General features: G+C 50.5%; 9 protein-coding genes across 9 annotated transcripts; 3 read left to right on the forward strand and 6 right to left on the reverse strand.

Moving 5' to 3' along the window:
* Positions 1–543: 543 nt before the first annotated feature.
* N7447_006476 (acyltransferase family protein) lies at positions 544–2172 on the reverse strand (the record flags this gene model as incomplete). The annotated part of the gene is made up of 1 exon (XM_057230738.1): positions 544–2172. One exon carries the CDS (start codon positions 2170–2172, stop codon positions 544–546), a length of 1629 nt encoding a protein of 542 aa, XP_057085828.1.
* Positions 2173–2719: 547 nt separating this feature from the next.
* Positions 2720–3889, reverse strand: N7447_006477 (uncharacterized protein; the record flags this gene model as incomplete). Its single annotated transcript, XM_057230739.1, has 3 exons — positions 2720–3337; positions 3535–3563; positions 3781–3889. 3 exons carry the CDS (start codon positions 3887–3889, stop codon positions 2720–2722), a joined length of 756 nt encoding a protein of 251 aa, XP_057085829.1.
* Positions 3890–4942: 1053 nt separating this feature from the next.
* On the forward strand, positions 4943–7469 carry triA (uncharacterized protein; the record flags this gene model as incomplete). The annotated part of the gene is made up of 3 exons (XM_057230740.1): positions 4943–6709; positions 6781–7236; positions 7296–7469. The coding sequence occupies 3 exons, from the start codon at positions 4943–4945 to the stop codon at positions 7467–7469; spliced, it is 2397 nt and encodes a 798-aa protein (XP_057085830.1).
* A 532-nt stretch (positions 7470–8001) lies between these two features.
* N7447_006479 (Zn(II)2Cys6 transcription factor) lies at positions 8002–9555 on the forward strand (the record flags this gene model as incomplete). The annotated part of the gene is made up of 4 exons (XM_057230741.1): positions 8002–8275; positions 8327–8401; positions 8460–8722; positions 8782–9555. The coding sequence occupies 4 exons, from the start codon at positions 8002–8004 to the stop codon at positions 9553–9555; spliced, it is 1386 nt and encodes a 461-aa protein (XP_057085831.1).
* An 853-nt stretch (positions 9556–10408) lies between these two features.
* On the reverse strand, positions 10409–11994 carry N7447_006480 (NAD(P)/FAD-dependent oxidoreductase; the record flags this gene model as incomplete). Its single annotated transcript, XM_057230742.1, has 2 exons — positions 10409–11314; positions 11371–11994. 2 exons carry the CDS (start codon positions 11992–11994, stop codon positions 10409–10411), a joined length of 1530 nt encoding a protein of 509 aa, XP_057085832.1.
* Positions 11995–12854: 860 nt separating this feature from the next.
* Positions 12855–14766, forward strand: gmdB (general amidase GmdB; the record flags this gene model as incomplete). Its single annotated transcript, XM_057230743.1, has 5 exons — positions 12855–13154; positions 13217–13492; positions 13552–14424; positions 14502–14589; positions 14639–14766. 5 exons carry the CDS (start codon positions 12855–12857, stop codon positions 14764–14766), a joined length of 1665 nt encoding a protein of 554 aa, XP_057085833.1.
* A 289-nt stretch (positions 14767–15055) lies between these two features.
* Positions 15056–18368, reverse strand: spt5 (transcription elongation factor spt5; the record flags this gene model as incomplete). The annotated part of the gene is made up of 5 exons (XM_057230744.1): positions 15056–15630; positions 15682–15860; positions 15913–17960; positions 18025–18204; positions 18267–18368. The coding sequence occupies 5 exons, from the start codon at positions 18366–18368 to the stop codon at positions 15056–15058; spliced, it is 3084 nt and encodes a 1027-aa protein (XP_057085834.1).
* Positions 18369–19330: 962 nt separating this feature from the next.
* N7447_006483 (uncharacterized protein) lies at positions 19331–21130 on the reverse strand (the record flags this gene model as incomplete). The annotated part of the gene is made up of 1 exon (XM_057230745.1): positions 19331–21130. The coding sequence occupies one exon, from the start codon at positions 21128–21130 to the stop codon at positions 19331–19333; it is 1800 nt and encodes a 599-aa protein (XP_057085835.1).
* Positions 21131–21911: 781 nt separating this feature from the next.
* On the reverse strand, positions 21912–23737 carry N7447_006484 (putative acyl-CoA dehydrogenase; the record flags this gene model as incomplete). The annotated part of the gene is made up of 4 exons (XM_057230746.1): positions 21912–23147; positions 23218–23489; positions 23551–23562; positions 23623–23737. 4 exons carry the CDS (start codon positions 23735–23737, stop codon positions 21912–21914), a joined length of 1635 nt encoding a protein of 544 aa, XP_057085836.1.
* Positions 23738–24234: the final 497 nt, after the last annotated feature.

Raw genomic sequence — 24234 nt, forward strand, 5'->3', positions numbered from 1 at the left:
CTACTCTTGTGTCTATTGATTGGGAATGACGGTGACCATACTTCTGACTTGTTTGGTACGAGTGAATGAATGAATGACTATACATTGGATATGTATCATTTGCTATTGTTAGGAACGGCATTGGACCACCTATTCTACGTAAATCATTGTAATCTCATTACCCCCGACGAGCACATAGCCCTCCGAGACAACGAGGGTTGATGACACGCGTCAGCTTCACCGTAAGGGTTTGACTTTTCGAACGGAAACCACATAAATCGGCGGGCTATTGAATTTTTCCGTTTCACTGCTTGTGTAGGATATTCAAATATTTTCATTTTCTGTTCAAGGATGGTATGATGTGATAGCCTTCGCTCAATCACGAGTCTAAGTAATGTAGTAGGAACATGGAGGGACCGACGGTCCGATGCAGTAAAAATGGACAAAATGGCTCGCCCAGCGAGAAGGTATCATAAGGAGTACAGGTGTAACAAGGTAGAGAAAGCAACCGCTAACCAGCGGCATTCTAATATAAACAGGTTCATGCTTAGCCAACAAACAGTTTCACTCTGCGTGGGTGGCCAGGCTTGGACGACCGGATGCCGGACCCTTGGAGATGAGACGATCCTCGAGCGAGCGTGCAAACTTGACGCTGGGGATGTCCACGGCGCGCCAGAACACATCGCCTAGCCAGATGGCGACGGGGAGGCAGATCAGCCAGCCAATGAGGAAGCCGAGGCAGTATTGGAAGTTGGTCTCTTTGCCGGTGAGATTCCAGATATTGGGCATGATGGAATAGCCTAGACAATGGAGGACTGGGCCATGGACGACGTAGAATGCAAAGGAGATCTTGCCAAGGTATTGGGAGAAGCGATTTGTGAAGATTTTCTGGATGTCAGGGGAGTGGTTGATAGAGAAGACGATGAGGACGGCTCCGATAGTCTGGGCGAAGCGGTGCGGCTCTGGATAGGTTTTGGGGGTGATGTGCCACAGCCAGCTGTAGAAAGGCGTCCATTTGAACCCGATGTTGGGACATGAACCGAAGTAGAGACCGACTACGAAGAGTGAGACCCATAGCCCGCGGCGGGAGACTCTGATGGTGTTTTTGTTGCCGGGACTGAAGCGAATGGTTGTTTTGTCGTCTTCTACCACCGGTCGAGCGGATGGCTCCCAGGTTCCGTTAATGAGATCCACTTCGGCCATCAGCATGCCAAAGAGGAACAAGACGAGCTCCCAGCGACCATAACGCATGCAGAACCAGACCAGGCCAGAAACTACGGTCATGCGCACAGGTGCCGCCAAGCGTGATGTCCCCATGATGACGACGAATAGGATAAGGGATGATCGGAATTCGAGGGGAATCGTCCAAAGGTGCGGATTGTAATAGTTGTAGTAGAGCGCATAGTCAAATGGGTTCATCAAGGTCGCCAACGTGACCCACAAGTCATCGCTTTGTTTTGAGAAGGATTTATACACATGTGGATGTTGCTCGTTGGTGCCGAGGATTGTGTGTCCCTCCTTGATAACGCCAAGGGAGTAATTATACAGCCCGAGGCGAACAGCCACAAAGACGCAAAGAATCCCCGCAATTGCGGGAATATAGAGACGAAATGCTCGACGGAAGGTTCCTGATGCCAGCACGGTGAAAGTTTGATCGAAGGACCTGCTCCGAATCGTTTTCAGCGGTTTATATGACAGAACATAGCCGGAGAGGACGAAGAAAATGGCCACCATAATGTGACCAGAGATCAGCATATGGAAGAAGGGCAGCTGGTGAACTCCAAAGTTTTCCCCGCCAAACCCCCATCCTATCGCGACCTTCCATGTGTATGTGAAGAGGAAATGGAAGTTGAAGACCAGCAGGCAGGCCCAGCCACGTAATCCGTCTAGGGCCGCGATGGCGTGGAGCTTCGTAGGCTGAGGTGGCGAACTGCCAACCAAGTGTTGTAGGAAACTTGGCGTGAGCGCAAGTGTCAATCTGTGCCATGTGTCTTCAGAATATGCTAGCCAGTCTTCTTGCGACATCTTCGGTGCCAGCCCCTCGGGATGCGCGAGGATGTTTGAGGGGTGAAATTGAGAGAAGCCATTCCAGCGGGATGTGATTGTCGAGTCGGATTCCGAGGCAGATTCGAGATCTTTCAAAGGGATATCGGAGGCTGAGGTGGTGGCCCGATCTTTGTGGTGGGATGTCATTATGTTCTGCAGGTCGGCCGATCGCAAGTGGGCATGTCCAGTGGGGCAAAAGCCTTAATTTACATGCGCTAACAGGCAAAGGGAAGCCTCCGGTATAGGTTATGGAAGTAGAAAGAACTGGACAGTTCGCTCAGCGATGTGCAAGCCGATGATGCGGGAGGTCGGCGAATTCGGGCAAATACGTCAGTAGGAAGAGGCCTTTGAGCGCCACTGGGATTGGCGCACTGAAAATGGCGAAAGACGTGAAATCGGCAATTTAAGAGTTAATGAGAGTTGGGGAGGGGAGCAGGAGAGTCAGAGTCGAGATTAAAGAGGGAGCCGATCGATTGCCGTTTTCGTTAAACCGCATTTAGAAAGTGATTCGACGTAAAACTACTATAAATGAGACGATCGATTACATTCATACATATTTATCCCCGTGTCCTAGAGATGTCTGACATATCAAACGGGTAATACATATCTACTTCTACTCTGAATTAACAGTAGAACTTGTCATATCATTTCCCAGCATTTTAGGGGGAAAAAGAAAGAAAAGAAACTGAACCGTTTACTCGTCAGCATCAGAATCATCACCATCAACATCACCATCAACATCACTATCAACATCACTATCAACATCACTATCAACATCACTATCAACATCACCATCAACGCCATCCGAATCTAGATCGACAGAGCCAACACTGAGAGAACCAACATCGACAGAATCGATATCAGAAGAACTAACATCCCACGATTCAACCTCTAATTCAACCTTCTCAGATCTGGCAGGTGCTGAACCAGTATGATCATCACCACCCTCAGAGTCAGAATGGTAAAATGGGTCGGGCTCGTTATCCTCAAGAGTCTCCTCCGACCACCCATCGTCTCCAGCAAACTTAGACAGCTTCTTGATATCATATGCCACACGAGCACGAATTCCACGTAGTTCCTCGCGAACAGCAATCGTGCCATTTATGTCTTTTGCTAGCGATCTTCCATCCAAAGGGGGTTTGTACCATTTAACAGAGTACACAGGACCATGCTGCTTAGGTCTAGCCGAAGTAGAAGCATCTGATCCGTGATGGACCGAAAAAGGAACGCCAGTATGAGCAGGCAGAGAGATATGTCCCGCAACTTGAGCAACACTACCAGACAAGGGGCGATCAGAATCGTTCGCGCGAGTCTACTCGAGGATCTAGTCTGGAGCAAGAGGGCCCCGAAAGCTGCACTTTGATGCTCGATTCAAAAAGGAGCAATTCATACATGCTCCAGAAAACAAAGGTTTCCCAAAATTTTGCAGGTGGTGAACAACACAAGAGTTGAAAGGACCTAGCTTTTGCATGCAGTGTTCACACTCTTGTCCAGGCAAGGCCGCCGTACCTGAGCGTTGACCAAGCGCAGCTCGACGTCTACACATGTTGTGAAGTTGCTTTTTATCACCAAGACGCCAGTCAATATCGCGGAGTGGAGGTGAATAAAGAATAATAATTTTATCTATTCGACTTGTGCAAAGATCGAGCATTGGATTCCTTGCAGTGTCAAGTGTAGGGTAGGCTATCGAAAGCATTAGAATTAATATACAAAAGGAGATCTGAGCACCACTGAATATATTAAGTAATAGCCTACCCTCTGAAGCATTTTGGGCAACAACCACAGCTTCTGAATCACAAAGAGGAGAGGTGTTAGCCTCTTCAGACGAGCTTGTGGATTCGCTGCTAGACTCATTGCTCAACATAAGGCGTTTTTTTGGCGTTTTTTTGGCTATATAAATGTGTTAGGTTAATGCAGACTCCGATATCTCTAAAGTGGAACTCCTACCTGGAGGGTTGGTTGATGGATTTGATGCTATAGCAGTGGTAATTAGGTTCTAGGACACCTATAAGGATGTCCCAGAGAGAAGGGGAGAGAAAGGAAGATGGATCGAGCTTTTAGAGGCAGGATATTTACAAGCTATATATATTATGCATTGGCTTGAGAAAAGAGGCCTCTGGCAAACAAAGCTGTAGGTAAACAAGAAGGCATTCGGAAAGATGGGATGCCGAAGTGCAAAGCGTCTAGGAATCAATAAAGCTATGAACTTAGTAGATTATAAGTTTGAGCTTGTTTATCTCCGCTTGACACTACAATTGTATTTGCATTGAATAGCGATCTTTCTTTCCTATACTGAGGTTGACCGAGGTTGACCTAGGCTGATGGAAGAACAGTTTATAGTTCCTAAAACAGCTTAGCGTAGGGATCAATGCCTCAGGTATCAGTGCCAAGACATCTCGAGAATCACAACCGTGGCCTTTTTACAATCATAGAAGACTCAAGAAGTTAAAAACACATATATCACGTCAAAGACTGTTAGACAATTGTATGGATTGGGTGATTTCCAAAAGAGAGTAGACATTTTCCATAGCTCGCTCTACTAAGCTCTCCGAATGCATCATACTTCCAGCTCCGTTTTCCATGGGAGCTTCGCTGGACATTTTTGAGCTCCAAAGCTCCCAACATAGAACATAGACATCTCTGTAATCGATCCAAATCGACACACAATATATACCATTAGACCTTGATGTCGCAAGTTCCCTAAAGCGGCGACGATCCTCTCAGCTCCCTGATTCGCGCAATTCCGCAGTTCGAGAACTTCTCCCTTCCTCTTTGTCCATCCCTCATTGTCCCGCCGCCTTCTTTCTGCTCCCCGACATCTTGCGATACGATCTGAATGTCGTGATCTCCTATCGCGTGCATTTCTCGATAAAAGTGTTCGCGTGGTCGAAGTGGTCCCGAAGTGGGTGCTGTCACGATGGATTTGCGCACGATCATGAACACCGACGGCGGCGCCTCCAATCCTCCACCTCCAAGCAACTCGGCCAGTTCTCCCATATCCGATCAAACCCCCCAAAAGCGCTCGAAGAAGGCCGCTTCTTACTCAGAATATCCTACACGTCCACCCCAGCCTCCCTCGTTGCAACATCCACAGCACGCTTCTCCAGAGCGAAGCTCACCTTACGCATCCGTTCAATCGCCATACCAACAATTCAACTCGGGTCCAGCGATTAATACAGCGGTGAGGTCTCAGCGGAGTCAGACGCCTCCACACCTTTCGACATCGTATGGTCCCGGCGCGCGTGATCCATTTGGCGCGCAGGCATACGGGTCGCATCCCCAACACTCTGGTGGTCCTCTGGTTTCGCCATACACACCACAGCCGATGAGTGCAGGACCGCAGCACCCAGAACAACAGTCCTATTTTGCCCAACAGCGTTCTCAACAGCGTTCTCAATCACTTCAATCGGTGGTGACAACACCCCGACCTCCAATCGAATCTTTTCGCAGCCCTCCTGTTGCATCGCAACCTCTTCCATCGCAACCTCTTCCATCGCAACCTCTTCCATCGCAACCAATTCTATCACAACCTATTCCATCGCAGCACTTCTCTCCTACTGCACACCGATCTGTTCCCGGCACTCCCCTCGGTCCTCCTCCTACCTTTGCCACCCGCCAGTCGCCATCAACTGCCCGCCCGCCGTCCTCCGGACACGATTCCCCCGGCAATCCCCTATCCAGCCCGAGGCCCACACAGGAAGCCCCAATACGAGATCAGGTTCCGACGCATTCACCTGTGACTCAGCGACAATTCTCTCCGCATAGTTCTCAGCCCTCTGATTCGACTCACCCGCTGTCGGGCGGCTTAAAGCAAGAGCCAACCGAGAGCGCCAGTCCTCAATCCATCTCCCACCACAACACCATCGTCACAGTCTCCGAGTCAGCGACCGCTGGTCAAATTCGTTCTTCCGAAGACCGAATGCTGGTTGAGAGTCCCACTGCACAAAAGCCTACCGCAGATTTCTTGACCTCCCCATTGGCACCGGGCCGTCAAATGAACAGTTCACCCTCCGGCCCTCGTGGAGGCGCCCATGCCGTGAACATGGAAGTCGACCACGAACCACGCGTCGATGCCCAGCAGCCCAAGCAAAAGAGAAGGAGGTACAACGAGCCCCCGATCTATGCTCGGCTGACGCCCCGCAACACAAGCAGACGCCCGATTATTCCCAATCCCCGTGGCCCAGTTCCAAAACATGCACGACAGAGCCAACAGGACCCATCCTGGGCTGCTCGCAGACGCTCTTCCTCGATAATGGCAGTCACACCCGCCGCCGCACGAGTCACACGAGCACCTGCTGTTGCTTCACCAAGCACAAATATGCCTCGCGTACAAGCTCCCCCAGTTCCGCCTGCTCCCTTACTTCGTCCACCGAGTACTTCGCAGGTGGTAGGCTCATTGGGCCCCTGGGAGCCGTCCATTACTGGCTTCATTCCACACGAGGAGATTACAAAAACCCTTTGTGATTTCTTGTTTCAACATGTGGTCATGAGAAATGATGTGAATGCCGGACCGACAGGCTCGGCTGCTGCTGGCCAGGGGACTATCGTCGAGATTGAGGCGAAACTGGGCCATGTCATCGACATGGACAGCAGAGACCGGATCAACCTTCCAATTTTAACCGAGAGCGTCCTCAACCGAGAGAATGCACGAATTCGGACATCATTCGAGAGTAACATGACTGTGGTAAGTCGGTTCCCTAATGTCCTAGTGAGGATGCCTCGACCCCGATGAGACTTACTTACCACGATCCACAGGAACAACACCGAGCCATGAATAATTTCCTGAATGAGGCGGTGAAAGCGTCGATGCCCCAGCCAAACTCGACCCGAATCCCACTTGCATACGTGCACAAGAAAGAACGCGACACCTTCTATGAGATTCAAGCATCTGAATTGCCCCCGGTGATCCGTCAAAACTTGAACCCGAGGCACAAACCCAAAGTTCGGGTGACAACCGATGAACGAACCGGTGAAATCCTCGCAAAAATTGTCAAATGTCGAGTTGCCGATCTAGATGTCTGCAGTCCACGGACGACTGTGGACTGGCGCGTCAGTGTCAATCTGGAAATGGCATACACGGGCGACGTCAGCAATCTCCCAATGATAGATACGGCAGTCACAAAGGGCGGACGAGGCGATCGCATCAAAGATCGCATGAGCTACCGCCACTTGGCCTACCAGGTGGATTTGACCCAAGTAGCCAAATCCGATGTAAGTTTTATTCAAATGTTCCGTGTCACCTTGCAAACAGTCTTCTGACCATACCGCAGCAACAACCGGGCAAGAATGAGTTTGATCACGAGCTTGAAGTTGAACTCTCGGCTGAGGAAGTTCGTCGCCAGGGCCAGCTTGCTATGTCGGGCGATCCCAAGAACCAGTACGAGGATCTCGTCAAGGGCTTTGTGGATAATATCCGTCTGCTGGCTCGAGCGGTGCCGCCATGATGGTCGTTGCCGCTTTGTATTATGTATCTTTTTTTTCTCTTCTAGGCTTCACTGGGGTTTGATTTGTGGTTTACTGCAGATATGGTTTTCATTTGGTTTTGTGGTAAAAAAAAAGTACTCCCTGCAATAGACAGCGTGCATGGGTTCTATGTTGTCTCTCTATAAGGGACATCGTTACCTAGACCAGGAATATCCCAATTCATCATTCATCATTTTTGGTCGCGGTATGGCTGAATTTCTGTGTGTTTTATCGTTCAAAGTAGCCAAAAGTAGTCATGCAGAATAATCTGGGATTTATGCCCATGCCACTGTTGAATCTAGTATACATCCCTAGGCTCATCACTCTCATCACGGTCGTTTATCGAAGACAGCTATTATGAAAGATCTTCATATCTGAACTATACGATACGAGCTATCCCAAATAGGCAGTCAGACGCGCTATCAGCAACCCGCATGACCCCGCATGGCATTAAATAGCCCCCTGGCCATTCACATTTCCGCGCGCTTTCAAGTACAGCTTCCCAAATCCGGCATGTCGACCCGTTCACACCAGGGCTGCTGGACATGTAAACGCCGGCGCCGTCGCTGCGATAATGCGCGGCCTTCGTGCAAAAATTGTTCCGAGCGTGGAGCTGCATGCGAGGGCTATGAAATTCGACTCAGATGGAATACAGGGATAGCGTCGCGCGGTCAATTTACTGGTGCTGATAAACCGGTTAAAAGCTCTGTGCCACCGAGGCAGAGGGGGAGACAGAGGGATCTTAGTAGGGAGAGGAGAAAGCAAGTGGAGCTGGAGAGAGACTCTGGTTAGTGTTTATGGAGTGATGCGGTTGTTCGGTATTGATTTTGGTGCGTAGCTTTGGATGGGAGTCGGGGGTTGGAGCTGGCGGTGTCGCAGAGGGTGGCTGAGGATGAGGCTCTTTTCAATGAATGTGAGTTCGCAAACCATTTGGGTATACTGGTTGCAACGCTGATACTGATACCGAGTAGTTATGAATAACGGCATTAATTTGCTTCATTCGACAACAGCAAGAGATAGCTTGCTTCAGCCGCGTCTCCCGCAGCTTTGTCGAGAATCCAGCGCCTTGTATCCTATCTGCATTGCATTCCAACTCGCATTGTCGAGTTCGGTCTCCTCTCAGTTCTGCGAGTACTTTGACACCGCGTTAAAAACCTTTCGATCAGAACTGGCGTGCAGCACAACCCTATCCGATGGGACGTTGACTTCGGGGCTGCTGCTGTGTAGCATTGGCGTGCGTCACCTTAACTTGTGTCGGTTATCTGGTTCTGACATTGATTTGATCCCCTCCAGTTGATGCACGGCTTCTCCTGGACTATGCATTTAGAAGGTATGCACAACATCCTGCAGAGCCACGGTCTCGATGATTTGCACCACCAACCTACGCAAACTCACTTTCGTATCCACCTCCTCGAGGTGATGGGGTTGATGGACCTGACCTGCTTTTCTGTCGGTCGTCAGGCTCCAGAAATTGGTATCTGGCGCCGGTATTGCCAGCCCGCGGCACCCAGGTATGGTATTGAGCCCGTCAGCGGTCTTCCCCGTACACTACTTGACCTCTTTGCTGGGGTCGGCGCAGAGACTACGGAGCTGAGTCTCTGGGACTGGCCTGGCGAGACAGGGAGCTTTTTACAGTGTTATTTGTGGGAGGCGCATCGACTGGCTGGTATTCTGACTGTCAGAAAACAAGCTAACTCTTTTACTCTTATTCCCAAAAACAATATCTCGACATGGCGACAGCCTGCCAAGTGTCCGGCAGATACATCTGTTCTTGTTGCGCGGATCCTGGCTAGTCTTGATGCTCTCCGTCTCGCATCAGCTGAACGCCCGACGGAAGATGTCTTCATCAAGAATGCAGTTCTTTTTCCTCTATTTGTCGCTGGATTAGAAGTCGGTGTCCTGTGTCGCAAGCCGGAATGGAAGCAACCCATCAGGAAGGTATTGCTAGGCTCGCATCAGTGTCAAATTCTGCTTAGTCTGCTGGAAGAGTTATGGCAGAAAGAAGATCCAAATCTGAATGTGCATGAGTTGGCTCGACAAAGAGGTCTGGAGATGGGGTTGCTGTAATTTATGGATGGATATGTAAATCTACGACCGCTTTATGCTAATCTGATGAGAAACTCGAGTTATATGCTAAAGATCATTAGTATAGGCGCCTAAAAGAAGAGCCTGAAAGAGGGGAGACATCCTCTATGCATAGAAGAAAGTGCTGTTCCTTTCCACCTGATTTTGTACTAGGCAAAATGGAAGGTCTATTACGAGCCCGAGATTCGGTTGTATTCCACCGGCTATTTTCATGGGCTTATCATGTTGGGTGCAATCTCTAGGGCAAGGCACATTCACAGTCAAAATTTGCATTCACTCTGTTGATGAGTGCTATGCTGTTTTCTGGATTATAGGGAATGCACTGGATCTGGCCGAATATTGCAGGTGTCTTGGCAGTTGGAACGTCCTAGTGAAATCTAGCTACCTAGGATTCGATACTGGAGTTAATATAGGCGGTTTGGAAGTCGGGTGATACTGGGCCCCCCGGGATTTGTTTGAATAATCTCAATAACTTGAATTTATTCACATAACGGGGTCTTTCCAAAGAGACGAAGTTGTACGAAATGATACAGTAGCTTTTAGGTGCCTTGATACTGTACATGATACGGAGTACGAGACACATCCCTTTCACTGGTCATGATTGGTTTCACATTCCTCGTTAAGCCGAGAACATGGAACGCCTGAGATAGGCATATGAAACCCTAGCCCTAACTCACATGCACTAATAGGACTAAGAACAATGTAAGATTGCATGAAACATATTTTCTTTTGTTCAACTATCAAACGTGATAGGCTAAAAAAAAACTGCGTAGTCAGACGAGCAGAAATATTGAAAGAAATAGCAAATCTAATGTACAAAAGCCCAAGAGACAATCTAAAGATTCGCCTTGTGCACGTCATCAACAGCCTCTTTCGGCAAGACTGCATCGGCAAACCTCTCCTCTGTCATAAGCAGCTGCTCAGGGAACCACGAAAGATCTGCACTGACAGTCTCACTCAGCGAAGCATCCTGTGCAAGCAGCATAGTCGCCACTGCCTTACCACTAAACCAAGCCTGAACCATTCCTTCCCCACCAAATGCAGCACAAACCCACTCGGCTCCCTCAGACCCATGCTCGGAGCGACCAGTCGCAGTCTCAGACAACCGTCCTACCCAAGGGAACCCATCGGAGCTGAACGCCATATTACCAGTCCACATCGCCTGCACTGGGTCGCCTTGCACACAGCCCCAGTCTGTACCTCCGAAGATAGCACGCAGAGCCCCAGACAAGTGGATATCAATGTAAAGACTAAGGTCAGAGTCTGTCGAGACGCCCATCTCTGCTAGGCCGCCAGCCTCACTCTGTGCGAAGCCCCCGCCAAGCATCATCTGCCCTTCCGGTAGCTGAGTCATGTAGTCAAATCCGCGGTCGTAGTTGAAGAGCCATGAATGATTCGTGGCCTGGTTGGGGAATTTGTCGCCAGGGGTTTGCGCGGACATCTGCCCGCGCACGGGGAAGATTCTGCCCCGGAACCCGGGTACTAGGTGGCTGACATGGGCATTGGTGCAGTGGATAACGTGCCGGGCGGTAATAGTGCCTCTGCTTGTCTCGATCTTGTATCTTGGGCCGCTGGAGGAAGTCTCATCGTAGACAGCGGTCACAGGGGTGTTTTCCTCGACGCGCAAGTCATCTGGGAAGTCTGCAAGGAGTCGTTTGAGGACGCCGGTGACAAATCTGTAGGGCCAGAGCGCTCCAGCAGGGCCGGCGACGACGCCTCGGGCACGAGTCAAACACAACTCCTGGAAAGAACATTAGCATCGGCGTTTTGGGTGGCTAGGAAAAGATACAAACGTACCCTCGGGATAGCGTCTCCCTCATAAGATGTCCATTCAGCAGCTTCCTCTGGCATCCCCTCCTTGAACCGGCGCATTCGCTCCATCGCCGCCCGCCAAGGCTCCTCGCCAAAGTAAACGCTCAGAAACTGAACCTTTCGTGCTTGTGTCTCCGTAGTGATGCCAAGCTCCTCTGCGACAGCAAGAATCTCCCGCAGATGTGCCAATCGGAAGCGGACAAGTTTACGTGCTGCGTCCACGCCAAAAGCATCAGCGAACTCGGCATATTCGTCAGCTGTCTCCAGGATGTGACCGCCATTGCGGCCAGTTGCTCCGCTGCAAACTGTGCGGGCTTCGAGCATGACAACTGATGGATGAGAGGTGGAAGAGGGATTGGAAGCGCGGCTCTGGAGCAAGGTCCGCGCAATAGATGCTCCGGTGATCCCAGATCCGATGATAACAACATCGGCTTCCTTGGGCAGAGACATTGCAGCTCCCTGGCTAAAGTTGTATTTCTCCTGGGTCCAGAACGACGAGGTTGTCGAAGTCTGGGGGAGGCCTGGGTCGGAAAAGATGCGATTGAGAGCTTGCTGTCTAGCAGAGGCTGAAAACGAAGTGTCTTTTAGAACATCTGTAACAAAAGGCATGGTGAAAGGTCGGAGCCACAGTATAAGGTAGAATGTTGTTTTGATTGAAATAAAGTCAAGAGCGATGTGTGGTAGAGAAGTCAAAAAAGAGATGTATGTGAAAGGGCAGAAGTAAAGGCGCAAGAGTAGAAGATGAGACGCCTCGAGTCTTACGCGAGATTCAGGAACGTGAGAGAATAAAAAAAGGAAAGACCCGAGAAGTAGCAAGGTCCAATATATCAATAAGAAGTGACCTGTTGGACTGTACCTCGCAGAGGTTGAATACTCAAATAATGAGCTAATATATTTTCCATGCCCTTCACTGGATGCCACCGAAGCACCTGCCATGGGTCCATTATGTGCCCCATCTGATAGAGTTCAAGATAACGTGCCGGTGGGTCTACCTTCTCGTTTGAGTGGGATCTTTACACATGAGCATCAATATCTTATAGAACATAAATATTACAAAATATGAGGATCTGTCGAATTGACGCCGAAAGCAACTGTTTTTGTGGCCAGGGCCTCTCCACCCGTAACTTTGAACCAGCAATAGAGGGCTTGCTTTACTAGAGAGAGTGTGTATCGGCCATTTAATATGTGAGTAAATTACAAAAACGGTATGAAAACAAAGCCATTGTGGATCTATGCTTCATCCTATGCTCGAGCGCTTTGGACTCCTTCCGCTTCCAGCTTATCCTAAAGCGGCAGGCGGACACCCCAAACACCGCCAACCATATCAAATGGGGCGGCGGGGCTGTGGGGGTGGGGTCAAGAGTAATCAAGGCCATATCTTTTGGACAAATGCCGCAGTGCTGAGCACGGAAAGAACACATACGGGAAGATTGCCATAAAAGCGAAAGAACATCTATCCAATCTCCAGAATGACATCTGAAACAACCAGCAACTGGCAAGACCTCGTCGCCGCCAAACGCCATGAATGCGAGCAGAAGATACCCCAGAAATGGGTTCTAAGCGCAGAAAATGTGGCGCTCGCGCAGGAATCCCCGCGTTTACTTGATATTGAGCTTCCCCGTCGCTGTGGTCTGCTCTCCGATGTCGAACTGGATCTGACGGAAAATTATACCGCAAGCCAGCTATTGGCCAAATTGGGATCGGGGCAGACCAGTTCGTTGGCTGTTACAACGGCGTTTTGCAAGAGAGCTGCTATTGCACAGCAGGTTGTGAGTATGATGTATTCCAGACAGGACAAAAGAGCAATGATCTTATCATATGTTTTGTGTAGATATCTTGTCTCACGGAGACTTTCTTCCCCCAGGCGCTGGAGCGTGCTAAGTACCTGGATGATTATCTCCAGCGGGAGGGTAAGCCTGTTGGTCCCCTACATGGTCTACCGATCAGTATAAAAGACACTTTCTGTGTCGAGGGTGTGCAGTCAACGATTGGATATGTCGAACTACTTAAGAATGAACCCGCGAAGACAAACTCAGCGCTAGTGAAGATGCTGCTGGAGTTAGGCGCGGTTTTATACGTAAAGACGAACATCCCACAGACACTGATGGTACAAAATACCAAATGGCTCGGGGATATGCTCAGAATGTGAAGCTAACAGCCACCCAGACAGGAGACTCGGATAATAACATCTTTGGCCGTACCCTTAATCCACTCAAAACCACCCTTACGGCCGGCGGATCCAGCGGCGGCGAGGGTGCACTGATAGCATTCCGAGGATCGATTTTGGGCGTGGGGACCGACGTCGGTGGCTCGACTCGCATCCCTGCGCTATGCTGCGGTGTGTACGGCTTCAAGCCAACAAGCGACCGAATCCCCTTCGGTGGACTGGTCTCTGGCGCCGTGGAGGGGATTCCAGGACTTATTACAGCCGTGGGTCCGCTAGCACAAAACATCGCGGATCTCAAGTTGCTGATGCGTTCCGTTATCGCCGACGGCCATGCGTGGAAATATGACTCTACTGCCATCGGAGTTCCATGGCAAAGCATCCCTCCCAACGCCAATGAAAACTTGACTATTGGTGTGCTTGCTGAGGATAAGCATTTCCCGCTCCACCCGCCTGTAAAGAGGGCTCTAGATCGGGCGGTTGAGGCGTTGACGCGCGCAGGACATCGTATCGTCCGACTTGGTGGTGACGATGAAACACAGAGTGTGGCATATGTGTCGCGTCTTGCGTTTCAGTATCTTACGTATGGCCCGCACACTGATTTTCTTGCGGCCAGTGGCGAGCCCGCTGTGGCTTCGGTTGCTGCGGGTGCGTCGCCGGCCTTCTCTGGTCCGTTCCCTGTCCAGCAAGGTCTAGGAACGTTTGAAACCATCACGGCGTTGCATGAGGCTCGCCAGCGAGTTCACGATGCCTGGAGGCAGACATGGGTGAATCAGAACCTTGATGTGATTCTGGCTCCTGGAGCTCAGAGCACAGCTGTGGCCTACGATACGTATGGATGGCCTGCTTATACGGTGATATGGAACGTCTTGGATGTAAGTCTTTGGTGTTGTCTCATTCCGCTGTTTTTGCCTTGACCCTCTAGGGCATATACTGACTTCTGCCAATCTAGTATCCCGCATGCATTATTCCATTTGGAAAAGCGTCCAAAGAGCTTGATCCCGAGCCTATGACAACAGGTGCTAATACGCAGCCGGACTGTCAGTGAACTCGTCCCCTTTTATCGAATAGATTGCTGACAGATACCAGATCACCCCGATGAGGTAGATGGTGCCCCATGTGCTATCCAGATCATCACACCGCGCTTCCAAGATGAGGAGTGCCTTTGGGCGGCGGATATCATTGACCGGGCATTGGCCGTTTATGGCAAGGAGTAATGGAATACATATACCTGGTGGATGGCAATTTGCCTACTCGGGTAGGTCTCAGGCAGAAGTTTGTTCAGCTCGCTGTGCTCGGGATATTCAGGGGTATTAGAGAAACAGTGTGCAAGATCATACGAGTTCAGCGACTAGGAAATATCATTTTAACGCCATCTGCTGTTCTGAAGGAAAATAAATTCAAAAGGTAGAATACATATGTGAAACCGGTCCTATCCCGTTTGATATCTTAAAGGTGTGTTGGAAAGGACAAGCTTTTGGTACTTGGAAGAAAAGAGAACAAGAACTACGGACTGGGGCTATCGTCGTACCGCGGACCGCCGTCGTTACCACCATACCCAGCGCCAGGCGTAGCAGCCATTCCACCCATTGCCGGAGTGGGCGCATCGAACGCCGCAGGGGTTGGAGCGTCATAGTCTCGCTTTGAGGGGCCACCGGGAGTGGGCGCGCTGAAAGCTCCACCAGGGGTGGGGGCACTTTCGGGCCATCCGCCAGGAGTTGGTGCGCCGGGAGTCGGAGCAGCGTATGCACCAGGGGTGGGGGCTGAGTAGTTTCCACCAGGAGTCGGGGCATCGTCGAAATCACGCTGGTCTCTGCCGCTGGACATAGCGTTCCAGCCAGGTGTGCGGCTTCCTGGGTTTGCGCCACCGGCATTCCATCCAGGAGTGCGTGATCCAGAGGCAAAGGCGTCGAAGCCAGAGCTCGAGTCATATGGTGTCTTTGATCCCGAGGTCCAGGACGGCGTGCGGCTGCCAACTCCTCCATATGCGGTGCGGTTTCCTTCGTAGGGGTTCGCGGTACGAGAGCCGTCGTTCTTCCAGGCCGGAGTACGGCTGCCACTCACGCCACCCCAAGCAGGAGCTATAGGATGATTAGCATCTTCGCCAACTTTTCTAGGATGTATGTACTTACTTCTGGCAGCAGCGCCATTCCAAGCGGGGGTTCTGGACGAATCGGCGGCGGCGATCGGTGTGCGACCACCGGCCCAACTATCTCTCCCAGGACCGCCCGAAGAAGTGTACGGAGTTCGCCCTCCAGGGCCACCTCCTCCTCTTCCACGGCCCATGGAGAGGGGTTGTTTGGAAATAGGACTGTGAAAAGTTAGAAAGACTGCGTATCAAATGCAATAGAGGAAGAACATACTCTTTAGGTGTCAGAATATCACGCGGGATGTGCACAGGCTTGTTGGAGGTGTAAAGCTCGACCTGAGCGGAGGCGTCGTCTGCGTCGCGGACGATACCGACGAGGCCCTTATAACGACCCTTGCGGATAGTCACGGTCTTTCCGATAAGCTGATCGCGGCCGCGACGAGGTGGTGGCATTCCAGCGCCGCCTCCAGGAGTTTTCATCGCCAGGGCAGGGTTCATCTTGGTGAGATCGGGTCCAGTGGGCCGACCGCCTCTTGCTGATACAGTAACAACATTGGTTGTCCGCACCACGGAGATACCGGCGTTCTCGGCTTGCGCCTTGTTATGCAAGAAAAGGAACGAACGGTGGATATGGCGGATTACTCCACTGCGCTGCTCTCCGTAAACCTCGCGAACGGTATCGCCACTTCGAATCTCTGCGCCATTGCGATCAGTAGCTACAGCATCACGACGGGGAGCAATCTTGCTAGCGATTTGTGTAGGAAGAATGTTGCGGATAGAGCCATTCTGGTCCACCACGCGGAGGGATTCTCGGTCCACTTTGATGACACATGCAACAGTGGCGGCATCAAGCTGGACAAGATCATGAACATCGTAGATGCCGAGTTGTCCATCGGCAGCCATCTCAGCAGAAAGTCGAAGATCCTTGCTGAAAATTGTGATCTCCTGCATACTCATATCACTGAGCAGAGTGACAGTGTCGTCCTTGACCTGCACGACCATGCCCAGTTCGTTCTGGTATCGACTCCCGCCAATAACCTTGACATGATCACCTTCCCGGAATCGTTTACGGAGGGTTCGAACAGGCGCATCAATTGTCTGACCGGCCAGCTCGCCCTCGGTGACTTGCAATGAAATAATGTCACCTCGAGTTGACACTGTGCGACCAATAAGACCCTGCTGTTCACCCCGGTAAACCTCCACTGGATCACCCGGTTGGTATGAGTCTTCAGCGGTGGAGTTCTTCAGAGTCTCGGCCAGCGACGCCAGATCCAAATTAGCAGTTCCATCTTCTCCTCCGCGCGCGAACATTGTAACCTCCTCTAGCCGGGGGTTAACATTCTTGGCATTCAAGTGCTGGACACGCATATCTTTGATGAGGAAACCATCGACGTAGTTGTCGTTCAAGTAGTTCCATGATTTTCCGCCTAGACCAGAAGTAGACGAGAGATATTTCGCATGCTTCTTTTTCGCCTCTGTCTCACTGAACAGGCGCTGGGGAGGGCGGACGGTGTTCACAGCACCGCGTTTGCGCTTAGCATCGGTAGGGGCACCAAAAGTATCATCATTCATGCCATAGTCCAGTCGAGGAACAAGTCGCACAGTAACATTCAATCCATTAGTTTCGACCTCCTCAATCTGGGCCAAATCGCCCATGTATTTGCCACGCTTGATGCGAATCCAGCCACCAGGCAAAAGCTCTTCTGATTTCTGAACGCGAAGAAGATCTGGCATCTCCTTTACGGGAACCAGGGTCAGCTTCTGGGATGGATAGTAAAAGTTGATTGCTTCCAAGCCTTCCGTAACATCGGCTTGCCTGCGCGCCTCACAGTAGAACCAGCCCTGCATAATGTTTCCGCGCTCGAAAGCCGAGATAATTCGAATGGGGTTGCGGGAGCCTGCCGGACGCTCTTCAATTCGCTTCTGAATTGAATATACGACCTCCTTCTCCTTGCCAGGCTTGCAGCGGCCACCCCAAATGCTGGGGTCTTCCACACTGGGAAGCAGGAGTCGTTTCGGAACCACAAGAGAATCTGTGGCGGCAGCACGGTTGCGTCCATATCTTTCCTTGAGCATCTGGGCCTGCTTCTCTGCGTCCATGCTGGCATCAATCTCGCGCTGGCGATCCAGTTGTCGATGGCGGCGGTCGTCTGTCTCGGTGCCTTGGGGTAGTGCATCAAGATCATCCGGATGTGTTTCCATGCCATATTCGGCGAGCTCATCTTCCTCATCATCGCCCTCGTCCTCCTCATCATCGACGCCGGCCTCGTCCTCGATGAATGGATTGGCAACGCGCTTCGCTCGTTTTTGAGGACGACTCGCCTAAATTAGAGGTTATAAGTTAACAAATCTGTCATGCATTACCAGGTCTCCATAGAGAACATACCACATCCTCTTCCTCATCTTCTTCTTCTTCCTCCTCGTCGTCATCGTCCAGTTCATTCTCCTCGTCGTCGTCTTCAACATCCTTGGCATCTTCCTCCTCATGTGCATGTACATCGCGTGGGTACTTCACATCATTCTCCTCATTAGCGCCATTCCCACTTGACTGTTCTCTCTTGGCTGGCTGTTTGCACTCATTTGTTAGTGCATTGTCCATCGAAGCTTGGCATGTGTCTGTAGACTGACCTTTGATCTCGATTCCTCGGCATCAGACTCTTCTTGGGGAGCAGGGTTGAAATCATCCTCCTCATCATCAGACCCGAAGTCGTGGTTGAGAAAGTTCGACATTTTGGCAGGTAGTGTCTCGGGCTATTGCAGATGATCTCGTCGCACCTCTTTCGCACGTTGTAATTTGGAGTTAAGATATAGTGAGATTCCTATCAATAACAAGGAGACTCAGCAACTGAAAACACAAAGAGGACATGTGAGAAGACAAACCTTATTCAAGGAAAGCGCGCTACAACTTGCGGGTTGAAAGACAGGACGTAGATGCGAGGATGCAAACTGTCCAATATTTTCCGATAGACAGCCAATTCCAAGTATCGTCAAGTCAAATGAGGTTGATCGAGACGAGAGAAAAGCGACTGGAAAGTTAAGAGGGAGCACAGCAGACAGTCGAGCTGTGCGGGCAATCACCGAGTTCCGCGACCGCCTACAAAGAACACGGATCCGAATGGAGATCTCGGGGTTCGTTGAAAAAAGAAGAAACACCACAAAGCAGGCTGCAATTTTATAGCACTGCTCGTAAGGGGTAGCTTGAGAATGAGCAAAGGAGGAATTGAAGTGCCGGAGCGTGGAGGTCGAGTTGCCCAGAGGCATAATCCTTGCGTAACTGGCTGTTGTGGCGCGCCGTACTTGGCCGCCTTATGAGTCTGGAATTGCATCCTTTGCAGCCCTATAGCTTAAAAGAGCATACGGAGTACATGAATCTCATTGAGAAATGTTCTGATTCCACTGCGATATACCGGTATACACTATCCTATGGTGTACAAGGCCAAGCAAGGCTGACCAGGATGGACTACAATGTTCTCACAACTACACTAATGGAAGCGAATATTCAGGTCAATCTATATTCTGATCGACATTGCAAACAACAACTTCAGAGGAAAACTGAACATCATAAAGAGCAGTAAAAAGGATCATACATATATCCAAGGAGCCAAGTGACCCGGGTCGTCCTCATTGTATTGCTTGGTTTCAAGAGTATACTTCCACCATGATATCTGGCTATCTTGACCCTCTCAAAACTCTTAATCGGAATGATCCCAATCATTTGAACTTAACTCTTTCACAAGGAAATTTAACCTAAGAATCGCACAATACTGAATGAGCCAGTTTCGCTGTTCCGACGGCCCCCAAGTATCCCAGAAAGGCTCCAGTCTGTTATTCAGCGCCTGGGTTTTAGCCGAAGTGAGTGAGCGAAGGAGAGCCATTTGCTGAGCTCTCTCTCGGCCTGGCTCCTTGTGATCTTCCAATCTTTGGTACATATCTCGATAATTCTTGATAATCAACCAATACAAACCCTTGATCATAGAGACGTCCCAGTAAATCTGCGGGTCCCCATGACGCAAAAGCTTTTTGAAAATGATATCACAGTGTGGCCGCAGGCTATGAGCTGCTACTTGTAACGCATAAGCGCCTGTGCTCTCATCGCCTTCAGTGTCCTGGGAACTTCTGACCCGCCCTTCCATAGGATCACAGTGTTGACAGAACCAATCAATGCCAGCTGGCTGTTCTCCTCTTGCCCCAGCCACCAGAGCAGTCTCACCGGAGTCTCGGTCGAAGTCGCTTCGACACCCTGGCTGGGTATACGAGTGATCCAACAACCAGTCAAGGATTCGTGGACCTTCGGGGTTCTCGATTGCCCGGTGCCAGATGGTTCGAGAGGTAGGATGAAGTTCGATGGGATTGACTCCAACGGCATCATATTGAATCGATCCTGGGTCGAGCGTGTCATTATCGGGATCGAAGTCTCCGTTCCGGATGATCGGATCACCATATTCTGCATCGCGGTTCCACTCCTCGCCTGATTCTTCGTACTCGGGGTCATCCTCCTTGGGTAGATACATTGGTAGTGTGTTTCTGGGGAGCTTAGTGATATTGAATCCTTTGGACAGGAGCCGTTCGGCCATTTCGGCAGTGATGAAGCTGCACAGTTCGAGCTTGAGGCCATCATCATTCCACACAGATAGAGGGTAGCCGGCATCCTCTAGAAACTCAACGACTCCCCTAAAGACGTGATTGTCATGCAATAAAGCGACATGGTGGGGAATAGACATCCCATCGATAGACGTGGGAAAATGCCGAGGATCCACGCCTCCTTTCAGCAAGATAGCGACAACAAACATTACACATTCGACATCTCCGCCCTCAATCACTGCGTGAAGAAAGCTTCTCCCATTTTGGTCGTAGTTCCTGAAATCGATCAACCCAAGTCGGCCGAGAAGTGAGAGGCAGCTTGTACATTGGCATTCTTTCACGAATTCATACGCACAGTTGAACCCAGCACCGCCTCGGCTAGCTTTGTAAGCCGCAATCTCCTCCCTGCATTGATACGCGGGTTTGAAGCTGTAGTAGTTCATCCATGGCTTGAAAACCTGTTCAAGTGTGCTTTGAGCCGGTTCAGATCTCAACCATGTTTCCACATGCTCTCGGTGCATTGACGATGCTTCAGCAAATTCATGTATAGCGTGAAGGTCCTCGGGGCTCGGAAGTTTTGTATCAACATGCAGCAGCATAGGGAGAACCAGTACCAACAAGCTGTCAGGCATGGTTGTAAGATCCATGGAATAAGCTATGTCTCGCAGGAATCCATGGCTGACTCCGTCGGCATTATTTGAGTTAAGACTTTCCAGGAGATCCGTTGGAGCAGTCCCAGTGCCAGTGAAATCGTCCTCGTTGTCTTGGAATTCGCGCATTCGTCGAGTCACCAAATTGGCCAGTATGAGCGATAAGGCAGAATGCTCATCAGATACAACTTGAATCATTCGATCGATGTCACTTGCAAGGTCATACCCATCATCGTCGATATCCTTCGATCGTAATGACATCGTGAATGGGTTGGTAGATAATTTTCAAGCAAAGGTATAGACACAAATAACTTGCCTCGAGGTTCCTAAATAGGCGGACGGGCACGTCTCAGAGTTATACTTTCACATCGAATCACTAGCGTTCGAGTCGAAAGGAAGTCAACCCAATGCTTTGGGCTAATTATAGATTGGTATCAGAGAGCTTCGGACGCAATGGAAACAGTTGTCAGGGGGTTCCTAATCCACGGATTGAATCCCCCAAAGGAAAGAAAAACAAAGGAGTGGTATCAAAAGAAGGTCGGTGGCTTGAACGGAATAATTTGTGCCCTCGGCCATACTTGAGTCGCCTGGACAAAGAAGTGTATCAGTCAGGTGTTCGTGTGGGAACACTTCGGCGATTTGAGGCGAGAACAAAGAAGGGGATGTCGGGACATGGAGACCTATGAGGCCCTCCTGCATCTTCTTTGATTCTTTGAATCTTGCTTTTCGTTGTCGGTCGTGGTCATGGTTATTCTTACCAACACATAACAGCCATCTAATATCGCAAACTATGGAGACACTGAGACTTTAGTTGTGAATCAAAATCATGTATATGCAGCAAATATCCAAAAAGGCGGCGACGTTCACCATAAATCGTGAAATATACAAAATATAAGCCAATGTAGTGTTATTGTACAAGGCACACCATAGTAAAATAAAAGAAATGCCGTCACAGACGAGAGGATATCTAGCCAAATGTAGCAAAAGAAAATGTATCTGGGCACGCTTTACCGCCGCAGTCGAAAACATCCAAAGAAATGGCTTATAGCTTCATGCCAAACATGCTGTGAACACGCAAGCTCTGGCGCATACTCAAATCAAGCATAATCTCCTCACTGCCACCGGGAATAGCATAGGCACGCACATCACGGTACAGTCTCTCGATCTTACCGCCCTGGCCGCCGCGGCTGTAACTCAAACCACCAAAGATCTGACTAGCCTCGCGAGCGCAGAACTCAAAGCATTGCGTAGACTGCGCCTTCAGTGAAGCGATGGCACCACCGAGTTTAAGCATAGCCTCGGTATCCTCCATGGACTGGCACTGGTAGATGATGTTCTCGAGCCAGTTGTAGGTGGACTCGATCTGGCGGGCCATGTGAGCGAGTTTCATGCGAATAACCGGGTGGTCTATGAGACGCTTGCCGAAGGTCTTGCGTTTGTGAGCGTATTTCACGGACTCCTCATAGCAGACACGCGAGAAGCGCACACACTGAATCACAATTCCGATGCGCTCGTGGTTGAAGTTGGTCATGATAACCTTGAAGCCCTGGTTCTCCTTGCCAATCAGGTTCTCCACGGGCACCTTGACGTCCTCGAAGGTGACGTAGGTCGTCCCGCTGGACCACACACCCTGGCAGTCCATGCGGCGGGTGCTGACACCACCAGCTTCGCGCTCGATGAGCAGCACGCTGAGGCCATTCATACCGTCCTTGCCAGTGCGCACTGCGGTCGTGAAGTAATCAGAGTAGATACCGTTGGTGATCCACTTCTTCTCGCCATTGACGATATAGTGCTTGCCATCCTCGGTAAGCTTGGCCTCGCAACCCAAGTTTGCGACGTCACTTCCCGCATCAGGCTCAGTGATGGCGAGGCAGATACGCTTGTCGCCGGCTAGGATACCCGGCAGGATTCGGTCGACTAGCGCCTTCTTGCCGAACTTGACTAATGGAGGGCAGCCAATTCCGTAGCCACCGATCAGGTTCCATACTAGACCACCGCTGCCGGCACGCGACAGCTCGTCGGTCAGCAGCATCTCGTGGAACAAATCCCACCGCTCTGGTGCTACAGACTTCACGCGGTGCGGGGTGTGCTTCTCAGGGAAGTGGACACCCAGCAGTCCTGCTAGGTAGCCCCGCTCACCCATCTGCTTGTAGACGCTCGCGGGCACTTCCTTGGCCTCGTCCCATTCGGTCACATATGGCTCGATCTCGGACTCAACCCACTGGCGGACCTCATCTCGCAGTGCGGCGTGGGATTCATTAAAGTAGGGGGATGCGTACTATGAGCGACATGTAGATTAGCTTCCATGCAACCATAAACTGGAATCTGTGCCAGATAGCAAAACTTACACCCTGGTACCATGAAGGGTCGGCGAAGGGGATCAATTCTCCGTAAGGGTCTTGGGGCGTGCCGGTGGCAGGCGGTGTCACGGAAGACGAAGAGGCGGTAGGCTTCGGCTCGGCAGCCTTCTTCGGGGCTGGGGCTGGGGGCGGTGCCGGTGCCGCCTTCTTCGTATCCAATGAACCGATCTGCAGGCTGGGCTTATACTTCTTCAGAATGCCCTCATTGTGGTACTTCCAGAACTGTTTTGAAGCGTCCTTTCCGGCTACTCGCTGGAGAACTAGAGACACATTGTTAATATGGATTTATCGGATGTCACGGATGCTCTCGGACCAACGTACTTTTCTTTCCACCTGTTCAAACAAAATGTTAACATGTGATTCCCATGCATCTGCACACATGACTCTACTTACCAGGGTGCTCATCTTGGAACTTGGAAACATCATAGACATCTTCGTCAATGATGATCCAGGGACTGTCGCCCTTGCTATGCGAGGCGACATCTTCTTTGCTAAATGTCTTTGCCATGACGATGTGTGTGGGGAGTTAAAGGAAAAAGGCGTCCAATATTTATATTAAGGTCAAAGAATATTTAGGAGAAAGAAATTTTTAAGTCCGGGGAAGCTGGGGAATATATGAGTTATGGGGCAATGAAACAATCTCCGCTAGGTTCGGACGATATTCCAAGTATGGGACATGAAGCACCAAATGGGCCTCGGAGCATGATCCATGGTAACAGTTCACATGCTCCCACATAAAGTAGACCTTGGGACCTTACGTTATAGCAGTCGGTGTTTTATTTAGTGTTTTATTGGCTGCTGATCACTTCGGTCATCGCCGTTCACACACGGTTTATTGGCTCGTGCCGCGTCATAATGGAAATGCCGAGGCTTAACAGCCTTGAAGGGAAGTGGATTGCTGAGTCAGAAGCGGTTCCCCGGGGCATGTGAACATCCACGGTAGTGACGATGGCCGGTTTGCAATTGGACTATTTCATGCTCCAAATTTGCGGACGCAGCTATTTG

Source organism: Penicillium robsamsonii (assembly GCF_028829455.1).
Source record: "Penicillium robsamsonii strain IBT 29466 chromosome Unknown utg000003l_segment0_segment0, whole genome shotgun sequence".
Taxonomy (NCBI): Eukaryota; Fungi; Ascomycota; class Eurotiomycetes; order Eurotiales; family Aspergillaceae; genus Penicillium; species Penicillium robsamsonii.